Source organism: Camelus ferus, chromosome 9 (assembly GCF_009834535.1).
Source record: "Camelus ferus isolate YT-003-E chromosome 9, BCGSAC_Cfer_1.0, whole genome shotgun sequence".
Taxonomy (NCBI): domain Eukaryota; kingdom Metazoa; phylum Chordata; class Mammalia; order Artiodactyla; family Camelidae; genus Camelus; species Camelus ferus.
This window is the reverse complement of record NC_045704.1, coordinates 79,707,830-79,731,532: the sequence shown is the minus strand read 5'-3', so window position 1 is coordinate 79,731,532 and position 23,703 is coordinate 79,707,830. Positions and strand designations below refer to the sequence as shown.

The 23,703-nt window shown below is 48.7% G+C and overlaps 1 protein-coding gene across 3 annotated transcripts in view; it reads left to right on the top strand.

The window, feature by feature from the left end:
* The window catches only part of KCND3 (potassium voltage-gated channel subfamily D member 3), a 409,555-nt gene that overhangs the window by 159,184 nt on the left and 226,668 nt on the right, over nt 1-23,703 (top strand). For 2 of the 3 annotated variants that reach the window (XM_032487335.1, XM_032487336.1), the window contains exon 8: nt 637-709. In XM_032487335.1, the coding sequence (XP_032343226.1) occupies nt 637-709 (73 nt within the window). Of the gene's footprint in view, nt 1-636; nt 710-7,562; nt 7,627-23,703 lie in introns of all 3 variants that reach the window. The other variant, XM_032487334.1, reaches the window with a different exon arrangement.

Genomic DNA, 23,703 nt, shown 5'->3' with positions numbered 1-23,703 from the left:
CCTAGAAGGTGAAACAGCCCCCAGTACGTTTCATTACCCCAGATCCCATGGTGGAGAAGTGGTGGGTCTGGGACTCAAATCTCCATTTCTGATTCTAAGTCCCGGGATATTTCCGGGGATAAAGAAACTGGGCCCTGGTGGGCAGTCAGGAGTGGGGGAGGCACTCTAATCTAGGGCTTAGGGGGCCCCGCGAACACCAGGACCTGTCTCCTGCGAGCCTCGAGATCACATACAAGGTTCTGGGTACTGTTTTATCTTTGGCTCCTTTTGGCCTCGCTGCATGGGGCATCCGAGCTGATTTTGAGAGGCTTGTGTGGGAAGGGGGCTGGGGGTCTGGGTGGCTGAAGGGAGCTGTGAGAGAGGGGTATGAAGATGGATGAACGTGAGCAAGCGAGTGATGAGGTAGCTGCTGGAGGGAGAGGAAATCTGGGGAGCAAGCAGAGGGGTGGTAAAAGGGGATGTTTGGGAAGTTTTTGCCTATGATGTGCAGTGTAATCCCCTCTGTCCACAGAGGAGCAGGGTGGCCAGAGGAGGTCGGTCCAGGGCCATAGAAGTTTCTCATGTGAGGCTGGTAGCCTAGCTTGTCCCCTGTCATTGCCCTGCCCCGTGCTCAGCCTCTCCTCTTCTCTTTTCCAGGACTCAAGAAATCACCTGCCTGTGATCTCTCCCCTTGGGACAGCATCTGACACATTCCTCTGGTGGTTTCAAGGTGAGATGAGGCCTGGGAAGAAACCAGAAAGATGTTCCAATGCCCTTACAAGTACAGATTTAAAAGGAGAGGCAGGGCATGCCACAGATATGAGAAGGAAGGAAGATGGCTGAGTGCTCCTGGACTTGGCTTTGCTGATTTCTCATCAGCTTTGGAGATGGGGAGGAAGAAAAGAGGATTTTCTCCATCCTCCTTTTTCCAATAAGCCCTGGAACCACTCAGAGTTTGAGTATAATCCTTATTGACTCCATCATGCCAGCAGTGGGGGGAGAGAGAAGTCCGTGGAGCCAGGACCTTGGCTCTCCATCCTCTCAGAGCCCCTGGCCTGCATCCCCTCTCCCTGCTGCTCTCCTCCGAAACCATGGACTCCAACTGCCTGAGTTAGAGAAAGGAGTGGGACTCAGGCTCCGGGGCCAGGCAGTGGGTTGGAGGGACGCCCAGGTCCTGTTTGTCTTTTCTCCACCTTGGCCGGAAGCCAGAGAGGAGGCTGGTGGGGATGCGGGCACTTGAAAGAAGGCCCTGGAGCCAAGAGCGTCAAACAATTGCTGAAAAAGGAAACCACAGTTTTATTTATCCCTCAAATTAGGGGGTTTCTTTGTACATTTACATCTATTCTTGGCTCCAGAAAAATTTTAAAAAGTATTAGACGAAATGCAGAAGTGAGTTAAGGCTCGGTAGAAACCGAGGGGACCTCTAACAGTGCATGCAGAGAGCTGCCTTGCCTGGGGTCGTGCTCTTCTGAGAGTGGTCCCAGCCAAGGGCTGATGGAGTTGGGGCAGAAGAGCCCCACCTTTCCAGCCCAGCTGCAGGAAGTCTTACCTCTACCGCTGCCTGTGGGGTCAGCCGAGGCCATCATCCGTGTGGAGGGAGGGTCGACTGCTCCCTCTGCCTCCTCCTTTTTGCTGCCCCTCCCTTCCACTGCTGTTGATACCAAGGGCCCTCTTCTTGACACATCCCATAAGATGAACTCCATCTCAGAGTTTCCTTTAAAGGCAGCCTAACTAGCCACGTAAGATCATTGGGATTTGTAATAAGTACAAGAAAGGAAATAAATAAGGCTGGTGACAGGAGCGACTGCAGGGGGAGCGGAGTGGGGCTGGGGGTCTCCTGGAGGTAGGGTGGCTGAGGCATGTGGGTTGACACCAGAGAAGGAATCGCTCTTGTGAAGAGCTGGAGCCAAAGCTTTCCAGGCAGAGGAGACAAAGGCTCCGGGTTATCACCGGGCCTGGTACGCATGCTATGTGAGAATGGAGTTGGAAGAAGCTCTCCAGCAGAGGGACTCTGTGGGTAGAGGCATGAAGGTGAACTGGTTATTTCTGGGCATAAGATAGAGGGAACAGCCTAGTCCAGGAGACAACATAGACAAAGATGTGGAGGTGAAAAAAGAATCCACTGTGGCTGGAAGGTTAGATTCACCAGCAGGACTGCAGGAAAGGGGGTTGGAAAGACAGGCTGGAGCCAGGGTTCATGACCACTCCCTCTTTTGTGTGGGGTGTGTGTATGGGGTGTGTGTGTGTGTGTGTGTGTGTGTGTGTGTGAAAGGGAATGTGTTCTGAGACAAAAACAGAGAGCTGCGTTGAGGTGAGCTTGAGCGAGGGGAGACGAGTCCGGGAGACCAGTTGGAGGGCCCAGCAGGAGTTTATATAAAATCCAGTGACAGCTAGAATATGACAACGGCATGGGGCGTGGAAAAGGAAACCAATCTGAAAAATAATATGCAGATCTCAGATAGAAGGCGGCTTATTGGGGCTGCTGGGAGAAGGAGAAAAGAGGCATTGGGTTTCCTGGTTTGGATGCCGGGTGGTCCGAGGGTACCCAGGCCAGAGGCACAGGAAAGGAAGCAACTTTGCTGGGTAGAGGGGAGGAGGGGTGGGGAGAGTAGAGGAGGGATGGGTAGAGGGGGACCCTGAGCAGAAGGGAGGGCTAGAGATAAGACCCAGTGCTTCTTCATCTTGGTGATAAAGTGAGGCCGTGAAGGGAGGCGAGGTCCCCCGGGCCAGGCACCCACGAGTTGAGCAGAGAGAAGACCCTGCAGACCTAGGGCAGGAAGCCCAGGAGCCAGCCAAGAAAGTCTGATCCACTGTGGCCAGCAGTTTCTGGGGGGAAGCCAAGAGAAAGGGGCAGGGAGAGTCAGACGCAGCTGCTGCAGAGGGACAGGTAGCATCGAAGAGGGAAAAATATCAGCAAATAAGAGGTCAGGAGTGACCTCAGTGACTGCAGTGACAAAACAGTAGGCTGGGGTGGGGGAGGTAGAGCCAGACTGCCAGTGATGGAGGGTGGAATGGAAGATGAAAAGTAGACATAATAAAATAAATTACTCTTCTGATTGATGATTGATTGAGCAGCTACAAAATGCCAGAGAATATGTTAGGCCCCTTTTATCCACAAAAATTAACCCATCCTCACAAGAAGCCTGCAAAGTGAGTAAGATTTTCATCATCACTGTTTGTCCAGCTTGAGGAGACCAGCTCAGAGAGGTTAAGAAACTTGTTCAGTGCCACTCAGCACTAATACATGGCTAGAGCTCATTTCCTGTCTCCCAGTCTTGTGCTCTCGCCACTGTCCCTGGCTGTTTTTCCTTTTAAAGCAAAAGGAAAGGAAGGAGATGGATGAGTTGGTGGCTTGGGGGGAAAGCAGGGTCAAAGCACAGTGTTTTGATTTTTAGGACTGAAGGGATTTAACATTTGAATGGGCTTTTGGGAAAGAGCCTGAGGTGTGATGATAAAGAAGCAGGGAACTATTATTACTATTATTGTTGTCATTATTACTGAAGCAGGAGGGAGTGGAATCAGGTGGGTAGACATGAGCCTGGAAAAGAGTCAGGCCCAGTCCTTCCCTGAGCTGGAGGGCAAGGGGAATGTGTGTGACAGACAGACCAAGGGTTGAAATCAGGGGAAGTTTTCCTTTGATGATCTCAGTTTCCTCAGTGAGGTAGGAGGTGAGATCTCTTGCCGAGTCCTGGTCAGTAAATGCACTTATTCAGTACGGATACCCATTCAGAGTAGCTTAAGTACAAGTGGGAATTTTTTAGGAGGCAAGGAAGTCTCTCACAGGTAAAGAGGCCAGGAAAGACAGCTGGGCCTCATGGGGATGCTCTCACCATCTCTCCGGGACCACATGGCATCCCATCTCTACTCCTCTCTGTGCACCTGCCTCTCTCTGTCTCTCTCTGCTGGTCTGCAGTCCTTTAGCCTTGGAATCCAAAGTGGACTAATCAGAGCCTCTGTATTCTAGCTCCTAATATTCAGGAGGTGGAATCTAATTGGTTCTCAACTTGGGCAGGTAACCATCCCTGGTCCAATCAGAGGTAGACAGGGTTTGGGGTCTCCTGAATCTAGGAAGGATGCTGGACACAAAGCAGTGGAGGACGAATATAGCAATAAAGGGCCCCAAGCAAGAAGGAAGGATTGTCCAAGGAGAAAAGAGAGTTGAAGATCGAAAGCTGCCAACATGCTCCTCGCCAAAGATCTGCCAAATAGCCCACTGAGCCTCTCAGGGTGGAAAACCATAACTCACAGTGGAGCTTTCAGCATGGATGCAAGGTTTTTCTCTAGCAACTTTCAAAAGGTTGGGAGTAGAAGTGGAAAAATCATGATGTTGCATTGTCTCACAGTTGGAGGGGACCAGGGAGGTGATGGGCAGGAAGTTAAGAGGGCAAGGGAATTGGGGTTGGTGATGGGGTACCAGAATGGCTTTATCAGGGCTGGCCTGGGAGACGCTATGAGGGGAGACAGGTGGGCTGGGGAGACAGGGAGTGGTTGATACGGCATCAGGGAGGATGAAGATCAGGTCTGGGGAGCACAGGAGGTGGGAGAGCCGTCAGTGGGGTTCTGTGTTTCATCAGGACCACTGGGACTTCTCTCCCAGGCTTCGCTCTCCATACTTACTCTCCACTCTAGACAAGAGGCCATTTGCTGGGCTCTCCTCCTTTCCTTTGAGAAGCATTCTTGATACACAACTTGGACCCAACAAAGGATGCCTCCGGGCTCTGATGGCTGTGTAGCGCAAGGAGAGAGGAACAAGATCATTATCACTGTGTAATACCCTCAGAGGCGTGGAGACAATCCATCACCGGGAGAGACAGCATCTTCCCTGCCCTCCTCCCATCGAGGGGAGTTGACATGGTTTCATGTTTGGTGTCCTTACCCACCTGCAGAAGACCATCTCCAGGGGCCCTCACTCTCTGCATCCTGCTGACACTGATTTCCCAGTTGTGTCCCCTGGAGCATGGGAGGCTGATTAATAGAAAGTTCCCCTGTTGAAGGGAAAGTCAAAAGCATGGGGGCTGCAGTGTGCAGAGCTGCGGCGACTGAGAGCAGCTTATGATGGGAGAAGCGTGCCCTGCATGGGCTCCTGTGAGAAGCAGCCTGATCTGCAGCAGGAGGAGCGCTTTAAGACAGGCGGGAAGAGCAAGCACAGCTAGTTCTGGAAGCCCACTCTCGCGAGACTTTGGAGACAAGGAAAGGCCTATACTCTCCTCCTGTAGAGTCTAAGTCCCTGAGGGCAGGTGTATGCCTGACACGCGCACCTCTATGCCCCTGGGACGGGCCAGCATCTGCCCAGAGCGATGCTTAATGAATGAAACATGGCCTCTCTCTGTGATGTGCTCAGTGGCAGATCTGCTTGGAAGCAGGTGAATAGACTGAAGGCCTCTCTGAGACCTCTCCTCATCCCCTGCTTTCAGGCTAAGGACTCTCAACTTGTGCTGGAGCTTTGGAGAAGAGCCTCTGCTCTGTAGGCCAAGGCTGCGGGGTGAGGGCTCCCAAGGGAGCCCCTGTCACTGGTCCAGAGTGCTCGATCCAGAGGACGCCCTCTTGGAAGGAGCATCTGCAGGGAAATTGCCCTTTCTTAGGGTTAAATAAGGAGCAAGAGCCTCAGTCCAAGTGGGACAAACTGGGTCCACTCTGGGAAGATTGTCCCTGACTGGATCAAAGTTCTAGTGTTTTCCATTCATTCATTCATCACTCATTCATTCATTCATTCACAAATTTTACTGAGTACCTTCTATGTGCCAAGCATGGTTCAGGGGATCAGGAAAACAGTGATGAACAAGATACAAAAAGCATCTCTCCTCAAGGAGCCTTCAGTAAGGTCTTGAGAGTTTTTTGGATGCAAAACTAGAGACTCACTCAAGACTAGATAAAACGACAAAGAGGGATTTATTGAAACGATGCAGGTGTAACTTCTGCCAATGGAGACAAGAGGCACGACTGAGACCCAGGAGAGGCTGATGTGGGGACCTGCAGAATCAGCCCCCGGGTTGCTGTTGAGGCTCTTGAGGATGGACGAGATCTCTCTAGTCCTTGTAGCCCTGCACACTGCTTCAGGCCTGCAGTGGCAGAAGAAGGTTGCCCCAGCCCTGCCCTTGCAGGATCCTTCAGTTCTGGAACCCCCAAACCAACCCTCTCACTCTCTGTCCTGATACTTGGTCCCTTGGGTTCAGATGTCCACCTATGGTGCAATCAACTATGGCTGGGGAAGCAAAGGACTGGTGGTTCCAAAGGGCAGATGGAGTGAGTGTGGATACAGGGGGGTGTGGAGGAAATCCATCACCTGACTCGATCTCTAATTCAATCTATATGAGTGGTGGCAGCGCCTTTGCTGAGAACGACCCACTTCCCCTGACCCACCAGAATAGAAGCCTGAGACCACCTAAGCCAGGCAAAAACACTGAGAAGGAAGCCCCACCAAGGTAGACTGAGGCCTCTTTCTTCTGCCTTTCAGCCTGGGGAATTGTTCCATAATTAAGGGGCCGAAATGATGAATGCAGACATAAAGGAATCCCCATACTTCATCCTTATTGTCGGTGAATTAGCAGCATAACACATCATGTTTTATTATAATTTTATAATAATTACAGTTATTACTGAATTCATGTATATGGAAAAGGCAGAAATATCACTGTATTAATTTGTGAGGCCCTTAAATAGAATTTATTGAGCAATAAGTGAATTCCAACCAGTTGGCATGAAGCAGAAACTTTTCCCCAACACAGGACTCTATGAGCTGTCATGAAACTTAAATAGCTCACTTCACATGGGATCAGGCCATCTGCCCCAGTTATTGCCTCCTCCTCCAGGCAGCCTGCCCTGATTCCGAGGTTGTATTTAGAACTTCTTTCTTCTGAGCTGAGCCAACACCCACACCTCCCTAGAATGTCTCAAAGGTCACAAATGTCAGGCTGAATGTTGAGATGAACATTTTCCATTTGCATTGGGCTTCTGAGATTTCCAAATATGATCATAGACATGACCTTTCTGCTTGAACAAATAGAAAACTCTTTTGAAAATAGAGATATATAAGCATCAGGGCCATCAATAATTGATTTTACCTTTGGTAGCTTTTGTTGCAGGGAGGGGGGGCTGTGACAAAATGATGTAATGCCAAAGCCCAGGCTATTTTTAAGAAATGAGTAAGCTCTTGGCAGTGACCGCATGCAGTCAAAGAGAAGCCCATGGGCACCTGCCGGTTAGGGCTCTAGAAATGAATGGCAAAGGAGGGACAGAGGCAGAGTTGGGGCGGAGGGGTGGTGGGGAGCCTAAAATTTGCTCAGAGGAAAGAAGATTTGGGAAAATTGAGAGAATCACCTACCATCAGAAGGGCTTCTTCTATGTAGGCAGAAATGGACTAGTTCACTGGGCTCAGAAGAGGGTAGAGAAGGAGGGGCCAGAACCAGGATCTAAAAGGAAGAGACTCAGGGCAGATTTCATGTGCCCCAAGGCTCAACTTTCTGGTGGGGAGACCAGTCCAGCAGCCAAGAGGGCAGCCTCTGTAGTGTTGGATTTCCGGAAGTTTGGGAGGCTGTTTGGTTAGTTTACTCAACTAGTGCTTATCTAGTACTCATTATTTACAGGCAGTGTGGGTGACCCAGCCCTGGCGGAGCTCACAGTCAGGTGGGGAAGTCAGATGATACACGGGTAAGCAACAACCCAAAATGCAGTGATTCATGGTTCTGCCTGGGAGATGCTTCTGATCACAGCCATTCATCACTAGGCTCTGGGTAACCAGCAGGTGACTGATGGAAGAGGTCCCCTTTTCGTTGTGTGTGGTGCTGAAAAGTGATAAATATCCCCTCGGACTCCAACCCCAGCTTCGGTGCTAAATGTGCCCCTGCTGTAAATCCCTCTGTCCAGCCAGGGAAATGGGCCACACACAAGCTTAGGAGCATCAAGCTACAGGGCTGCGACCTCCTGTGACCCCCTCCAAAGCCTTACCATTGGAAGAAGAGGGAAGAGCATGAGTATAGGGTCCAGAGATCCAGCGTCTGGGTTTTTCTCTATCACTACATGCTGTGTGATCTGGGGCAAATCTCTGCCTTCTCTGAGTCTTGGGTCTTTCATCTTTAAATTGAGAGTCTGGGTCACTAAATTATCCCTGAGATGCTTTCCAAGCTCTAATGTTTTATGATTCTAGACGTATCCCAGGAAGGTGCATAGATCAGGCTGAAGCTGGAGGCCCGTGTTGCAAAGACAGGGTGTCATTCACACATTAGGAGGAGCTCAGATGTGACGACCTACAGGCTTCTTCCAGTTCCAGAAGTCTGTGAATCCCTCCCCTGGGCACTGAGAAACCACCAGAATGCCTCTCCCAGGGCAGAGACCTGGGTTTCACTCCCCCTGTCCTCAGCACTCAATCCAATGGCACCAACTTTGATGGAAGGCAGGTCAATCTAACAGCAATTGATGTTACCACTGGGGTGCCGGGGGGGTTGTTTGATGGGGGTTCTGGTAGGGGTGGTAGAACCAGGGTTCTTGGACACAAGGGAGAGGAAATCATAGCAATAATCACTAAGTATCCAAGACATGTGTGATGAGTACTTTCCAAATCCCTTCCCAGAAGTTGCTTTACTCACAGGGAGCCCAGGCAAGGTCTTCCCGATGCCAGCATTGTTTGCTTTTCACTCTGGGTGCTGATTGGAGAAGTGCGTTCAGTGTGTGAAAATTCGTTCAACTGAATACTTAGGCTGTAAGACTTTTCTCTCTGTATATATTCAACGAATTTATTGGACAAAGTTACCTTATTTAATCCACACAGTTGCATGCAATACAGGTACTGCTACCCTCACTTTGCAAAGGCCGGCAGCGAGGCAAGCGCAGGACAATTAAGGAACTGGTCCAAAGCCACAGGGTAGGACCTGGTGATGACAGGCCTACAGCTGAGATCCAGCTGGCTTCAAAGTGGGTGCTTCTCTCTACCACCCCACCCTGCTCCCCTGAACCGTGTGCAGGAGGGTGACTCCTCAGTCACCCTCAACTCCCCCCAGCCACCCTTGCACACACGCGTGTGCACAAAACCAATCCTAAGTCTGAGCTGGAGGAGGGGGTGGAGGGGAGAGCTGGATAAGCACAACCTGTTCCTCAGTGAAGCTTCCAGTTGCTTGTGGAGGCAGGTAGGGCACTGTAACAGGAGGCTGTGCATGCAGGGGATGGGGAAGGCGCCGAGCACCAGTCTAGCCTGGAACCCACCAGCCTCCGCGTCCTGGGTGCTCTAAGGAGGACCTCCTTTCACAGCCCCCTGGCGGAGGGAGGCCAGAGCTGGGCCCAGGTCTCCCTTAACCCCTCTCTGCTCTCACTGCTGCCAAAGGGCTCCACATCCCTGCTGGCATCACAGGGTGGCGTGACTGGATTAATTAGGCTTTATTAATAGGCGAGCACCTCATGAATTGTAATTAAGCAGACGTGCATCTGGTGGCAGTGGTGGCTGAGGCTGGGAAGTGATTCCAGGAGGCTCTGAGGCCCCATTAAATATGAATTCCCCAGCACGAACAGTCAGGACCCAGTCTGTGTGACAACGGCACATGGACTGTCCTGTTAAACAGAGGCTCTGGGGTCTGAAATGTCAATTTACGCAGTAAGCATGTCTCAAGCCTACTGCGTGCTCTCCTGTCTGAGACACCGCTGTGGGTGTGGGTGCAGAGGGCAGGACAAGCCCGGTGTCCAGCTCTCCCAGGAAGCCAGGAGGCGATACCAGTAGGGACAGACATTTGGGGAACAATCACAAAGAAAGGCTGCTTCTTGAAACAGTGAAAGTCACCCTGCAAACACACACACACACACACACACACACACACACACACTCACACACTCACTCACTCACTCACTCACTCACTCACTCACTCACACACACATGACCTCTCTCTCTCTCCCTGCAGCTGAGTAAGGCAAGAGGTCTTTTTGTACCAAGGGGCTACAAGGGCCATGCTGGCAGACAGCCGAGGAGGCAGGACCAGACACAGTCAGACTGGGCCAAAACCACACACAGGGTGCTGCCCAGGGGATGCAGAAGACAAGCCGCTCAGCATAGAGAGGGGCCTGGAACCAAGTGTTTAGACAGGGGCAGGCGTATTTAGCTTATGGACAAACAGAGTACAGAATGATAAAGTGTACGATGGAAAAAGAGACCTGAACAATGAAATCCTCTCCTGTTGCTCTGCAGCCCTGACAGCATGACAGATGTGGGGGATAAACTTTCATCTGGCCTTTTCTAAAGCCATCCTGATTTTTCACTGGGCCTCAAAGAAATATCCCAGAATCACTGCTTTTGCCCTTTGAAATTGTTGGGTGTTTTCAATTTACCTCCATGCTGCCTCACAAAGGCATTTCTCTGTGTCCCCTGCAGCATGGCCTGCCAGATGAGGCCAATTGTGGACTAGTCTGTGCACCTCCCATCCGGGCCTTTTTAATACCATCCCTTCATCCTGAATAGCCCTTTCAATCTGACACCAATTCAACCCACTCCTCTGCTAAAACTCAATTCAACTATAACCCTCTTGGAGAAGCCATTTCTGAAACTTCCAGTCAGAATTAGCTCCAGACAGCTTCTTCTGCTTTCCGGGGGTGTAAAGGGGAGAGTCTGGAGTCAAAAGCATGAATTCAAGTTCCAGTTCTGCTCTTCTTGACATCAAGCCATATAATGGCTCTCCACCTCGGTTTTCTTATCTGCAAAATGGGCATGATGGTAGCACCTCCCTCCTAGGTTTGAAGAGTAAAAGAGATGAGGTTTGTGAAAATGCTTTATAAATTGTAAAGTACGTGTCAACATGAGTCTCCTTAGTAGTTTGTGTTAATTGCGTCCTTGTCTGTCTCTTTGATTTAAGGTCTTGTTTCTGTAGCCCCAGCACCTAGTGAAGAGGTCCTCACTGCTTATTCATTGAATGAATGAATGAGTGAATAAATGAGGTGGAAGGTGAATGCTTCTCGTGAGCTGGTTGGGCCTGTGGTTTCTTCCCGCAGGATCCCAGGGACTTATGCAGCCAAGCAGTCACCGGGGGCAGAGAAAGGGTAAAGTGAAAGGTTGGGGGTGGCATGAAAGTGTGTGCCAACCTCAAAGACCAGGGTGTTTTAATTAGTATAATTAATGATGCTACCAACTGGCTTATTACCTGATGGAATTAATGAGGATCATTTGTCTCCCTAAAGCAGACCTTCGGTGTGGTGGAGGCTGTCGGGGAGGTGGGGAGATGGCACGCGTTGTCCGCCCTGGGGAAGGATTCCTGAGCGTCCGCTGGAACCTGTCTGCTGTCTGGGAGTCTTCTCCCTGTCTCTGCCCGCTGCCCGGGGCCTCTGCCACCATCCGGAGCCTAGCTTCACTTTGCTTCAGACTAAACAATTGATAGCTAAGCACAAGTATGTGCAGGGATTTAAAATGTAGCAGCTGCGGGACCTCTCTCTCTTCCTCTAAATTTTCTCCCTCACTAACAGACCACTAAGGCCACACTGACCCTAACTTCACCCTGGGCTGGTCGCATCTAGGTGGCCTTCCAATAGCTCTTGGGGGGCCCATCTTAAGAGTCTGTTGCTGCTAAGGGTGACTTAGGGCTAAGCTGAGACAAAGCAGTTAGGCTGAGTGATGTCAGACCCTATTTGGAGACACACGGGCTGTCTATCCCCCTCCAACATGGATGCCTCGGTTCCAAGCGCACCCCCTCTTTCTGCTATAAAGAATCACTTTCTGCAGCCAGAACCTGAATTCGTCCTTCCTTTTCTGGGAGCAGAACCAGAGAGCCTGGGCCTAGCTCCTCTCTGAGACGCCCAGGACACACATTCTGGGCAAATAAAATCTTGCCTGGAATCCCTCGCCTCTGGAACTCACAGCTGTGTGCAGCCGTTCACAGAGAGATATTGCGACTCTTGACCTCTTCCAGGGAATGTGATGGGCGGATAGGGCCCTGTGGGGAGTCAAGCAAAGTCCCCTAAATCACCTACCAAAGAATTCAACTGGCCCTGCACTTTCCCAGCTGTAAAGGTGTCGGCCACCCAGGAAGGAACACCTACCACAGAGCTCGACCCCAAAGCTGTGGTCCTAACATTACGGAATAGACTTAATTCCGGCACATTCCAGGTCACATTTGTACAAAACATTGTACACATGGATGGGTCTCTGAAGCTACCTTTTGGACTTTGGGAGCATGTGTGTTGATTTACATAGGAACGTGTTTTGTGTGACATGAGCACATGCTTTCCGGTACTGCACGAGTCTGTGCATGGGTGTGTCTGTGCACGGGGGCTGACTGTCCCTGGGAACGTGTGTGCACCTCTGGGTGCTGCCTAGCTTCCTGTGTTGGTGGCTGTTTTTGTCTTGTGAGTGTACGTGTGTGGTTTTCTATCTGAGCCGCTGTGTGTGAGTGGCTAGCGCAAACAGCAAGGCCAAGACATCTGAGGAGTCAAGAATAAATCCCCCTTTTTCTTTTACTGCATTTAGAGTTGAGGAGATTGAACACTGCTGCAATTCATCCATTAATGGAGTATCGCTCCCTGTGGAGAATAGTAACGTACTCTAGTGACATAGTAACTCCCACTGTGGCGCATCCACGAATGCTTGCTAGTGCCATTATTCTGGAATCCTGGTATATCCCAGCAGTGGTGTCATGATGCAGAGGTTAACCAGGTTGTCCACTGTGTGTGTGCTGCCGACAGGGCTGGGGAGGGTATGCTGTGGTGCTCGTTAGAGCAGAAGCTGTCCCTATGGACCATTCCATGCATGAACTGCAGGGAGCCTGGGGCCCGTAAGGTCCAGAGCGTCTCCAGGAGAACACAGAGGCACAGGGTCTCTGTGCTTGTGTGTCTGCATGCACATAAGTGTGTGTATGTGTGTGTTATGATAATCAGGGCCACCACGTTGCCCAACTCTTGGGGCACCATTTGCTGTGCCTTCCATGGAGTTCCAGGAGCACCATTTACACCAAATGCAGTGTGAATAGTGCCCCCTGGATTTGTGAAACACAGAGGCCCTGGGCAGGATAGTAGATGCGGAGTTCCTTCCTCTTACGCCTCTCTTCCCAGTCCTAGCATCTCACCCAGCTCAGCTCCCTCCCTGAGCCACTGTTGCCACCCCAGCCCCTTCCTTGCTGCAGCTCTGTGAGCTGAGGCTGGGGCGGGAGAGGCCCAGACACATCCCCAGTGGCTGGGCTCCCCAGGGTGTGGGCGCACAGCCAGAAACCAAGTCTTATTCCCTGAGAAGGTTGCAGTGACTTGTATGAAAAAGTCTCTTGCTGTTCAATGGAGAAAGAAATCAGATGGAAAGGAGAGGGAAGAAGGCACCAAAAAAACTTTTTTCTAACTGATTTTTGCTTTGGAAAGGTCAGCAGTGAAAACCTGCTTCCTTGCCAACACAGAGCGGGTGCTAGTGCTCAGCAGCCTTCTCTCGATCAATACGACACTGATCACCTCGTAAAACGGTGTGGAGGCAGCAGGGGCTGGGGTGGAGGCGGCTGGAGGGAACGGCCTGCCACCAGCTCCAAGCTCCCTCGCGGCAGCCTGTGGGCTGAGTCCCTGTTGCCCTAACCTGCCCACATCCAAGCTCCCCCCTGCCCCTTTGGAGCCAAAAGCCAGCCACTCCTCATTTTCAGGGGCACGATTCTGTGGATAGCTGCCCTTGCTTACTGCTGGGAGTTTGGGAGCATCCTTCCTTGAGCAGCCTGGGCCCCTGTAGTCAGGCCAAGCCCAGGCGCAGCCTTCCTGCTGGGTAGCACGTAAGGGGCACAGACGGCCCCCAGGAAACGCTGGAACTCCAAGGAGGGAGAAATGGGCTGTTTCACTATTGGAACCACTTGCATATTGTCTTCTTTCCACAAGACATAGAGGTGGAGCTGAGGGAGAGAGAAGTTGGGGGTGTGGGGTAGCCTTCATCCCAGAAGGGTGACCTTCATCCCAGAATCCTCTATGCATATGCTTGGCATGCACATGGACCATCTGGTAAACCCCATGCACCCTCAGAGGGTGTACAGCTTAGACATCTTCAGCCAGCCTTAGCCATAGGGCACGGTGCAGACTGTCTACAGGCCAGAGGGTGTGAGGGGCAGGAAAGGGGCACAGTGACACTTTCAAAGAATGGAGGATGCTGTTAACACGTCAGTCCAATTATGGTAATGTGCTGGGGTAATTGGTCCTCCAAGGGCGCAGGGGATGCACACAAGTACAGTAATTGCAGGTTCACTTTGCTCTGCATTCTTTATCCTGCTATCAGTGACTAATTATTAGTATTTAGCAAGTGAATATTGTCATCTTCAAAGCAGGTGCAGCTGTGGCTCGGGCGTGGAGCTGGGGCCAGCTAAAGGTCTGCTTCGGCTTGGGGATAATTAATTTGTCTTTTCTGGATCTGAATTGTGCTCCAAGCTTGTCTCTTCTTTTTTCGCTTCCAAACAAACAAACAAACCAAAGGGAAGAGGAATATACTTTGTGGTTATTTCAAGTACCCTTTCCATTAAAAGGCCAGGATTGACAAATAGGGGTGAACGGCTGGAAGTGGTCATGTGCCTGCATCCTCTCTAGAGAAAGAGCCAGAAATTGACCCTCCAGGCAAAATGCACATGAATAGGGAAGTCAAATGGTCTGGGGTGACTATCAACAGGTATGCACAGTCTACAAACTCTGATATCCTGTGTGTTTGTCTATTTATTATCGCTTATGTATTGAACACTAGGACACTCTGTTCCTAAAAGGATTAATGTTTTAAAATCCCAAAAGGAAAAGGAATAACGATAGTGAATAGCCATTGAGCACCGACTGTGTGTCAGATACTCATTTTACTCCTCACGTAAAATACTTTATTTAATCCTTGCAAGAGCCCCAGGAAATAGGTGCTATTGTTATTACCATTTTACAGTTGAGAAAGTGATGCCCCAAGAACTTAAATACGTTACTCCAAGCTAAGTATCATCTGACGCCGAATCCCTGGGCTCTTGGATGCCCAGCAAAGCCCCTTTACCCAGTGTGGTGCTAGGCTTTGTTCCCTGGCCTCCGTAAAAGTAGCCCTCACTAACTGCTTTATGGAGAGCCAAGAGCCCAGGCATTTTTGTCTGCATAGGCAGAGCCTTCTGCTATACCTTGGGAAGCCCAAAGTTTGGTTTAGAGTTATTCCGTGGGCGTGACGCTTGGTAGAATTTTGTCAGAGACAACAGAGAAGTCAGTGTAGCTGGGGATGGAAAGGAAATGATCCCACCCTAAGTCCTACCTTTCCATGGACCCTCCTCAACACCTCTGGCCCACAAAGCACTTTCCCTAGCCCAGCTCCTCCATGCGCCACTGGGACGTTAGATTCCCACTCGTTTTCATGAGCGACCCCATATTACTCTCAAATCGCGTCATATCTGTTCATCTCTCCAACAAGGATCCAAATGCATTTAGGTCAGTAATTGGCCGCACATGCTTTTGTGCCTCCTGGGTCACTTGGCTCTGCCCTGGGCACATGGCAGATACTCAGTAACTCCTGATCAAATAAAGTTGGGAGGTTGGGGTGGACAAGGCTCCTCTGATAGTTTGGTTGGCAAAGGAAGATCCCACATTTTTCACATTGGCTGGACATACAGAGGATAATTTAAGAGAGTTAAGTGTGACCCTCTCATATGCATACATTCTGAATTCAGAAGAGTGTATTAGATACTTCGGGAAGCTTCTGATGACTCACTTGCCTTGCAAATGGAATTCTGATCATATCATTCTAGGAGGAGGCTGGCAAGGTGAAAGAAGCATCTAGAAGGGACTTGCAGGAGACAAGAGTAGGTACCTTAGAAGTTCAGCCTTATGTCCAGGGTTTGCTGCTATGGCAGGGCAACACAATTTTTTTCTGTGGTTTTGCTGCAGCCTACATATTGATGCGGCCAAATGAATTCCCCTCTTTGCAATCTGACCTCCTTCTTACTGTGAAATGATCTCATTTCAAGGCTAACCACAAGAGGTTTGGCTGGGCACCCGGCATGCCGTGTGCCTGGCATTTGCAAATCTTCATGCAAAGTGCAAAGTGTTTTTTTTTTTTTTAAGAGAGTAAATAAATCCTGTCCAGAGAAATCTTGGAGAGGTCTGCTCTCAGCCAGGAAGTGAAAAGAAAAGCAATTTCTCTCCCCACCCTCACAACCATTATCTGCTGCTCTTCTCGAACGTTAAGGCTTAAGTCGCTTTTAATTTTAGATCAGGAACAATCTGATTTGGGGCCAAGGTCTTTTTTCACTGTCCTTTAAAATGTATTCAGCTGTGGTGTTTTTCCACCTCCAGCCTGCTCTGTTTCAGTCTCTTGAGTGTCAAAAGCTGAAGCCCTGCCAAGAATTCGACCTACAGCCAGGATGCAGTGAGACTATACTCTCTAAAGAGCATCCCCCTCCTGCCTGCAGCAGGAAGCTCGGCAGTTATGAGAGAGAGAGAGAGAGACAGATGGCTGATCATCTGCCCAGGTTTGGGGGATGCTCACCGCCTCCTTGGCAAAATGCGGCTGTGTCCACACGGCTGCCCAGGAAAATGACCAGCCAGTAGGCAGAGTTCCCAGAAGCTCAGATGACTGCTTCCCACTTCTCAGCTTAATCTTTCTGTGCCTCCTTCCTCAATCCCCACTATCACCGTAGAAAACAATGGGCTCCCTCACAGACTGGGCTGTTCCCTGGTCAGTGCCATCTTGCTCCCAGTCACTGTTGCCATCAGTAGACTACAAGGCATGCAGAACATTCCTTCCAAGCACTGCAGAGGGACCAGGCATGGGACAAGGGTAGATGCCAATACCTGGACTTCAGATTCCATTGGCAGAAACCCAGTTGCCCACTCAACCTGGTTTGTGAAACCTTAGCTCCTCCTCCTGGGGTGTTACGCTTCCAGCCTGAAACTCCACCCAGAATGAGATGTGCAGACGGGGTAGGAGCTGAGACACATAAGACCCTATTCCCTAAGCTGACCTACCTTTCTGTAGTAGACATCAACATTCAACCTACTTGACAGACATTGAACCTCTGATTTTGTTTCTTCAAGATCTTCCCCACCTCAGTGGGTGGATCTGATTCTAGACTTTGACCCATTCCATATTCCCCCATCTGCTGTTATGAGGCCAGATCCCAAAATTTGACCATGGAAGGCTCCTATTCAACAGTATGACCTGGGCACCATCTTGGCTTCTCACACTGGATGGGGTCTTCTTGACAACAGAACTTTCTTTTGAAAAAGATGCCTAAAAGTTGGGTAAAAACCTGCTGAACTTTTTGTGGGAACCCTGATACTCACCATCACCTGGTTCCCTCTCCAGGCCTCTGGCAAGAGGAATGTGTTGGGTGGGAGAGGAGGGGGAGTTAACGGGGAGAGGATGGAAGTGGGGAGAGCTTAATTCTAAGACACTGGTGGCCCCCTCGGGATCCCAGGCTCTGCAAAGCCCAGGCCAGTGACAAACTATTGCTGGTTTTCACTTCCCTTAGCCACAGCCTTTCTTGGGACCATCTGACAAGGTTGCTAGTGCATAAGAGTATCCAGGACATGGCCAGACAGGCTGGCAAGGTGCTAAGGAGCGCAGCAGCTGATGGGAGAGCCTTCTCTTACAGGGAAAGCCTGCCCCTCCCCGCATCCCTGCCTGGTGCTGTGCCGCCTGCAGAGGAGAGAGTCAGCCTCTGGAAAGAAAGAAATGTCTCTGGGCTGCACTAGTGAAATGCCCTGAACCTTGCCTGAATGCTATTTCGGAGGGTTGGGAAGAATGGGATTGTAGGGGCAAGAGACTTGCTTCCCTAAAAATCTGACCATATGTGGGTTTGAGTCAATGCAACTGAGTCTTTGGAGGGACCTCAGTAACTTGCCTTGTTTCAAAGAGATGATATAGGATTCAAGCCACAGGGGACCTTTGCTCCAATCCTTAGTGCAAGCCCACAGCCCTCTCCTCTGGAGACATTGTTGGGAGTGAAACAAGGTGATATTCCTCAGTCTTGATCTTCATGTGAACTGACATGTCATCCCACACATGCCCCTTTCTCCTCCCTCATCAAACTTCAATAGATTCAACATGAAGTAGTGGAAAGGGCACCAGGACAGAAAAAAAAAAACAAAACAGATGTGGAAAGTTGTGTCCATTCTATCCCCAAACAGCTGATTGTAGGCAAGTTGCTCTTGTCTGCTGCATTAGATCTCCACTTCTCTTTCATGGTTCTGTGCTTTCCAAGATTCAATGCCTAAATCTTGATTTCTGGCTCACCTGTAGTCAATATTCTACCTTCCAAAAACATCTTCTCTGTCTAGAACTTTGGCTAGGACACCTTAGTTGCTAGTGTGGCCTCAGAGTACTTCTGTGGACCACAAAGCTTTATCCTGAGATTTGTCCCCAACAAATCTTTGGGCTCTTCTTTCCTCCCATGACTTAATCCATCCCTTTCTTTCTTCCTGGCATCTTGGGGACTTTGATACTCTTTACATTCTCTACCTTTTGACTTTTATAAAGGAAAATGTTTCTTCCATTCATTCAATAAATATTTGCTGTGTGCCTTTTATACAGTAGATCATGTGATAGTCAGCTATTTTTGCAATAATGCTGGGTAAGAAAGTACCCCAAAATATCAGTGGCTATCAACAAGAAGTATTTGTTTCTCCTGCTTGAAGACCTACAGGTAGACTGGGAAACTTTAGGGTTCAGGGTTGGGTTCAGGTCTGCACCTCAGTTGGAATTGGCTGCATTTCAACTATACAACAGCCACCTATGGATGGCTCAGGTCAATGGGAACAGCAGAGCCTGGTCCTCATTTCAGATCTCAGGAAGAAAAATGACAGCTATGTAGGAAGGCTCTTCTCGTGGCAGGGGAAAGTAGCCCCAAGAGATCAAGCCAAACCATGCACACACACTTAAAGACCCTGGTCAGACATAGTGTACTTTATTTCCACTAACATACCATTAGCCAAAGCGAGTCACGGACCAAATCGAAAATTAGTGAGGTAGGGATGAATATCTACTCACAGTTAAACCAAGGCAAGTGCAGAAAAAGAAAGAATAATTGTAAATAAATAGCACAATATAATACAGAACAGTTTCTACTTCCATAAAGCTCATAGTCTGATGTGGGAGACAGATATTAAACATGCAAACAAATAAATTAATATATTATAAACTGGGATAGACATTACAAAGAAATGAATAACAGTAGGGATCTACTTTTAGAGTGGGTGGTCTCAGGAATCCTCTGTGAGGTGATGCCCTTTAAACTGAGGTGTGAAGGGTGGAAAAGAGTCTGGTGTGCAGAGAGAGGGCAAAGAGCTTTCCAGCCAGTGGGAGTGGCCTGTGCAAAGGCCCTGGGGAAGCAACCATCTTGGTGAGGTTGAAGAAGTAGAATATGATCTGGTGTGGCTACAGTGTAGTAAGGGAGGAGAAAATAGTGTGAGCTAAGACTGAAGATGACCGCAGGGGCCACATCATGCAGGGCCCTGACTTGCTTTCCCCCAAATCCACCAACTATAGCCTCACCATTTAGTCAATGCTGCTAAAGAAAACAGCAACACCTCCTCCTGGAAGCCTCCTTAGGTTGATCAATGTGGTGACGTCACTTTATATTTCACTAAACAAAAACAGAAACAAGACAAGATAAAAACCCTGCAGTCTGCATTTCAGGGACTTGTACTGGGCCCGGATTCGAGTCTGGGGAACTGGTGAAAATTCCTAACCTGAACAAATGAGGATGGAAGGAGTCTCCTGGGAGAATCCTCCCCAAGGGAGGAAGAGCCAGGCCTGACAGCTGGTGCCTGATAACCTTATAAAAAGATACATTTCTGAATCCAGCGATTTAGCTAGCCCTCAAATCTGCCCCTGGCACAAAGGAAATTTTTGGAGTGATGGAGAAATTCTGTATCATAATTAGGGTGGTGTCACACAGATTTGGCATTTGACAAGACCCAACTGAATGATCTACTAAAAATTAGTAACATTTTATTGTATGTAAATTGTACCTCAGTAAGTTGGTTTTCAAGGTAAAAAATAAAACAAAACAAAAAGGAAATCATATATAGAAAACAAAACAAAGTAAAAGATCTGATCCTGGCCCACCTCCATGTTTTCCTGCAGAGATGGCAGGAAACAAAAACAGAAAAAGCTTTCAATGCACTCTATGATACTAGAGCACAGACAGCTTTCTCTGCTTTGGGGCCTTTTAACAGAGACACCAGAAGGGGAAGGGAGACACGGTCCTACCTTGTCCCAGGGCCCTGGACCACTTTAAGACCTTGAGGACTCAGTTGGTGGTCATAACTGGGTAGAGGTTGAGGGCACTGAGGAGGGTCGGTGGTCTCATCTGATAGGTGTTACAGGAACCTACCAGAGGAGTAGAGATCCTGCCCAGCAGAAGTGACAGTGACATTCAGCAGTGCGGAGATGTCCTAGTAGCAAAATGTGCGCCCTGACCCAGCGGAGCCCAGGAGAAACGGCAGCAATCTGTGCAGTGCTGTCCAACAGAAATCCAGCGCCAGCCACAAGGGTGACCCACAGAGATCGTTTTATATTTTCTAGTAGCCACATTTAAAAAACTAAAACAAAAGCAAAATAACCCAAATGAAATTAATTAATCTATCATTTAGTTGTAGTTAATTTAGCTCAGAATCTCCAAAATATGATCATTCCAACATGTAATCAATATGAAAAAGATTATTACCAAGATGCCTCACATTTTGTGTACTAAGTCTTTGAAATCCAGTGTGGATTTTGGACTCAGGGCACCTCGGTCGGAATTGGCTGCATTTCAACTATCCAAGAGCCACCTCTGGACGGCGCAGGTCAATGGGAACAGCAGAGCCTGGGAGACCAAATTCATGGGGAGTGTGTGAGGGTTCTCCCCACCCCAGTCCACTCAGGAAACAAAGCCAACCACTCTGAGGGTCTCCAGCAGTACCAGAGAGTAGGACTCCACAGGGGCTGGAGAGGGTGCCTGCTCTGTGCCAGGCACTGTTCTAGGGAGTTGGGACAAAATAGATCCCCACGCTCAGAGAACTAACATCCTAGCTGGGAAGATGGACAGTGAACGATAAACATTACAAATATGTAGCTTGTACAGAACGTTAAGAGAGTGGTGAGTGCTGTGAATAAAAAGACCAAGGAGGGCAGGTTAAGGGGATGGGGAGTACAGGGCAGGGGCAGGGGATATGTTACATGGGGTCCACGCTAGTCAGTCCATTGAGAAGGCATGATCTGAGCCAAGGCTTAGCTGGTGAAACAGCCAAGCAGAAAGGCCATAAAACTTGAGTATCTGGTGTGTTTGAAGGAGAGCAGATAGGCTAGTGTGGGTGGAGCACAGAGGGTGAGGATGGAAGTAATGAGTAATAGAAAAGGAAATCAAAATTAACAAAGGAAGAAAGGGGTCCACTGGGCTGCTGTAAGACTTGCGCTCTTAAGCTGAGGAATGGGAGCCATTACAGGGCTTGGGTGAGGAGTGAAGGGATTCCATCTACATAGACCACGTTGGCTGCCTTGTTGAGAACAGACTGGGGGGGTTGGAGGCAAGGGTAGGAGTGGGGAGACCAGTGAGGAAGGTACCAAAGTAATCCAGGCAAGAGATGGTGGTGGTTTGGACCAGAGGAGTGACTGGAACTGGTATCACCATACAGACCTCATCATTGACTCGCCAGGTCTGTGTGACCCAACTCTGACTGTCACTGGCCAAGGGGCACACAGGATGTATCCCACCTTTTCATACCCTCCTGCGCAATCACTATAAGTCATTTAGGTGGCATCTAAACCAAGTTTGAGGTGCAGCTTCAAGGGAGTCATCAAGAAAATGTTATTATATTCAAATGTCACACAAATATATCTGTAATGAAAGTGTTAATGGAGCAAGTGGAGACTTTAGAGAAAAGGGAATCAGATTTTCAGCAGAACAATAGTGTTAGGAGAGGGAGGAGAAGGGGAGGGGAGGAGGAGAGGGGGCCAGGGGGAAGGGAGGGGGAGAGTGAAAGGGAGAAGGGGGAGGGGATGGGAAGGGAGATAGAGAAGGAAGGAGGAAGAGACAGACAGGAGAACAAGATTCATGCAAGTGCTAATCAGCCCGATAGAGGAATAACCTGCTTATGCCTGAGAAATGCCTCAGGTCGGAAACTTGGCTGGACACAGCAGTTTTGGACTTGGTCTGGAATTGTGAAATAAGAACAGATACTGACAGTCATATGTAGAATAGATAAACAAGATTATACTGTATAGCACAGGGAAATACAACAAGATCTTGTGGTGGCTCACAGAGAAAGAATGCGACAATGAATATATATACGTTCATGTATAACTGAAAAATTGTGCTCTACACTGGAAATTGACACAACATTGTAAACTGACTATAAGAAAGGAAGGAAGGGAGGAAGGAAGGAAGAAAGCAAGAGAAGAAAGAAAGAAGAGAAAAGAAAGGAGAGAAAAGAAAGAAAAGAAAGAAAGAAATGAGTCAGGGTGAACCGAAAGAAAGATTTTACTCAAGCCTAAGGGAAGGAAATCAAGTTAGATTAAAATCTATAGGTAAATATATAGCTTTTGAGATTTGCAGGATACTAACTAATATACATAAAATAGATAAAGAGCAAGTTCATACTGTATAGCACAGGAAACTATATTCAGTATCTTGTAGTAACTTATGGTGGAAAAGAATATGAAAACAAATATATGTATGTTCCTATATGACTGAAGTATTGTGCTGTACACCAGAAACTGACACATTATAAACTGACTATACTTCAATAAAAATACATTAAAAAATAAAAAAATAAAATATATGACTAAGCATTAGTAAAGGTAATACATTGTACTTAGTGCACTAGTACGTTTCTGAAGAACTAGTTTAAAGTTTAAAAGTTGACTTTTTAAGGCACTCTCATTTCTTAATGTTACTGTTAAAAGCTAATTTTTAAAAAGAGTTTTATTTCAGGGGAGAAGAAAAAAAAGCGTAATTGTGGCATAGTTAAAGACACTAGACATCAGATTTCTGAGTTTTTAGCTCCCTTCTGTCTCTAATTATTTGTGTGATCTCAGACAAGTCATTTCAACTCTCGTAAGCCTCAGTTTTCTCCTCTGTGAAATGAGAGCACACGCAAGATTAAGCTGTTCTCCTCTGGCTGTAAAATTGTGTGTATTTTTAATTGAGTGGAAAGTGCATTCATTTCCCCCTCCATTAAAACCCCTAATGGGCTGCCTGACAGTGTGAAAGCCGAGGTCAAGGTCTTAAGCAAGGCACTCCTTATGTACTGACTGTGAGCAAAGGGTCCCTTGAAAGCTGGATTTGCCAACTTAACCCATAAGGCAGCAAACACACACCCGGGCTACCTCTCACAGCTCAGGTGAGCCTGGCCTTGGCCCCGCCTCTCTCATTTAAATATTCAATATCCCCTGTTGACGGTCACTAACAGAGCACACACATGTGCCAAGCCTGGCACCTGGGTGCCAGGACCCAGCTGTGAACAAAGACTAGTGCAGTCCCTGCCTGGTGATGCTCACAGTCTAGTGGGGAAAACAGACATTAAACAAGAGCTATGAATAATTTATTACGAGATTCTAAGCATGCAAAGTACTGCAAAAAGAAATACCGGAACTACAGAAGCATTTAGCAGAGAGCCTAATTTAGTCCCCTAAGCTGGAGGAGTGATATTTAAGTTGACCCCTCCAAGGGTGAGTGGGAGTTAGGTGATGAGAGAGGAGTATTCTGGACCAAGGGAAGGGAACACATCCCCTCTCTTGAGCTTTCCTCCCCTCCTTCCGCCATGTTTACCTGAGGATCCAGCTGGGATTTAGAGAGATAATGGCACTCATTCATT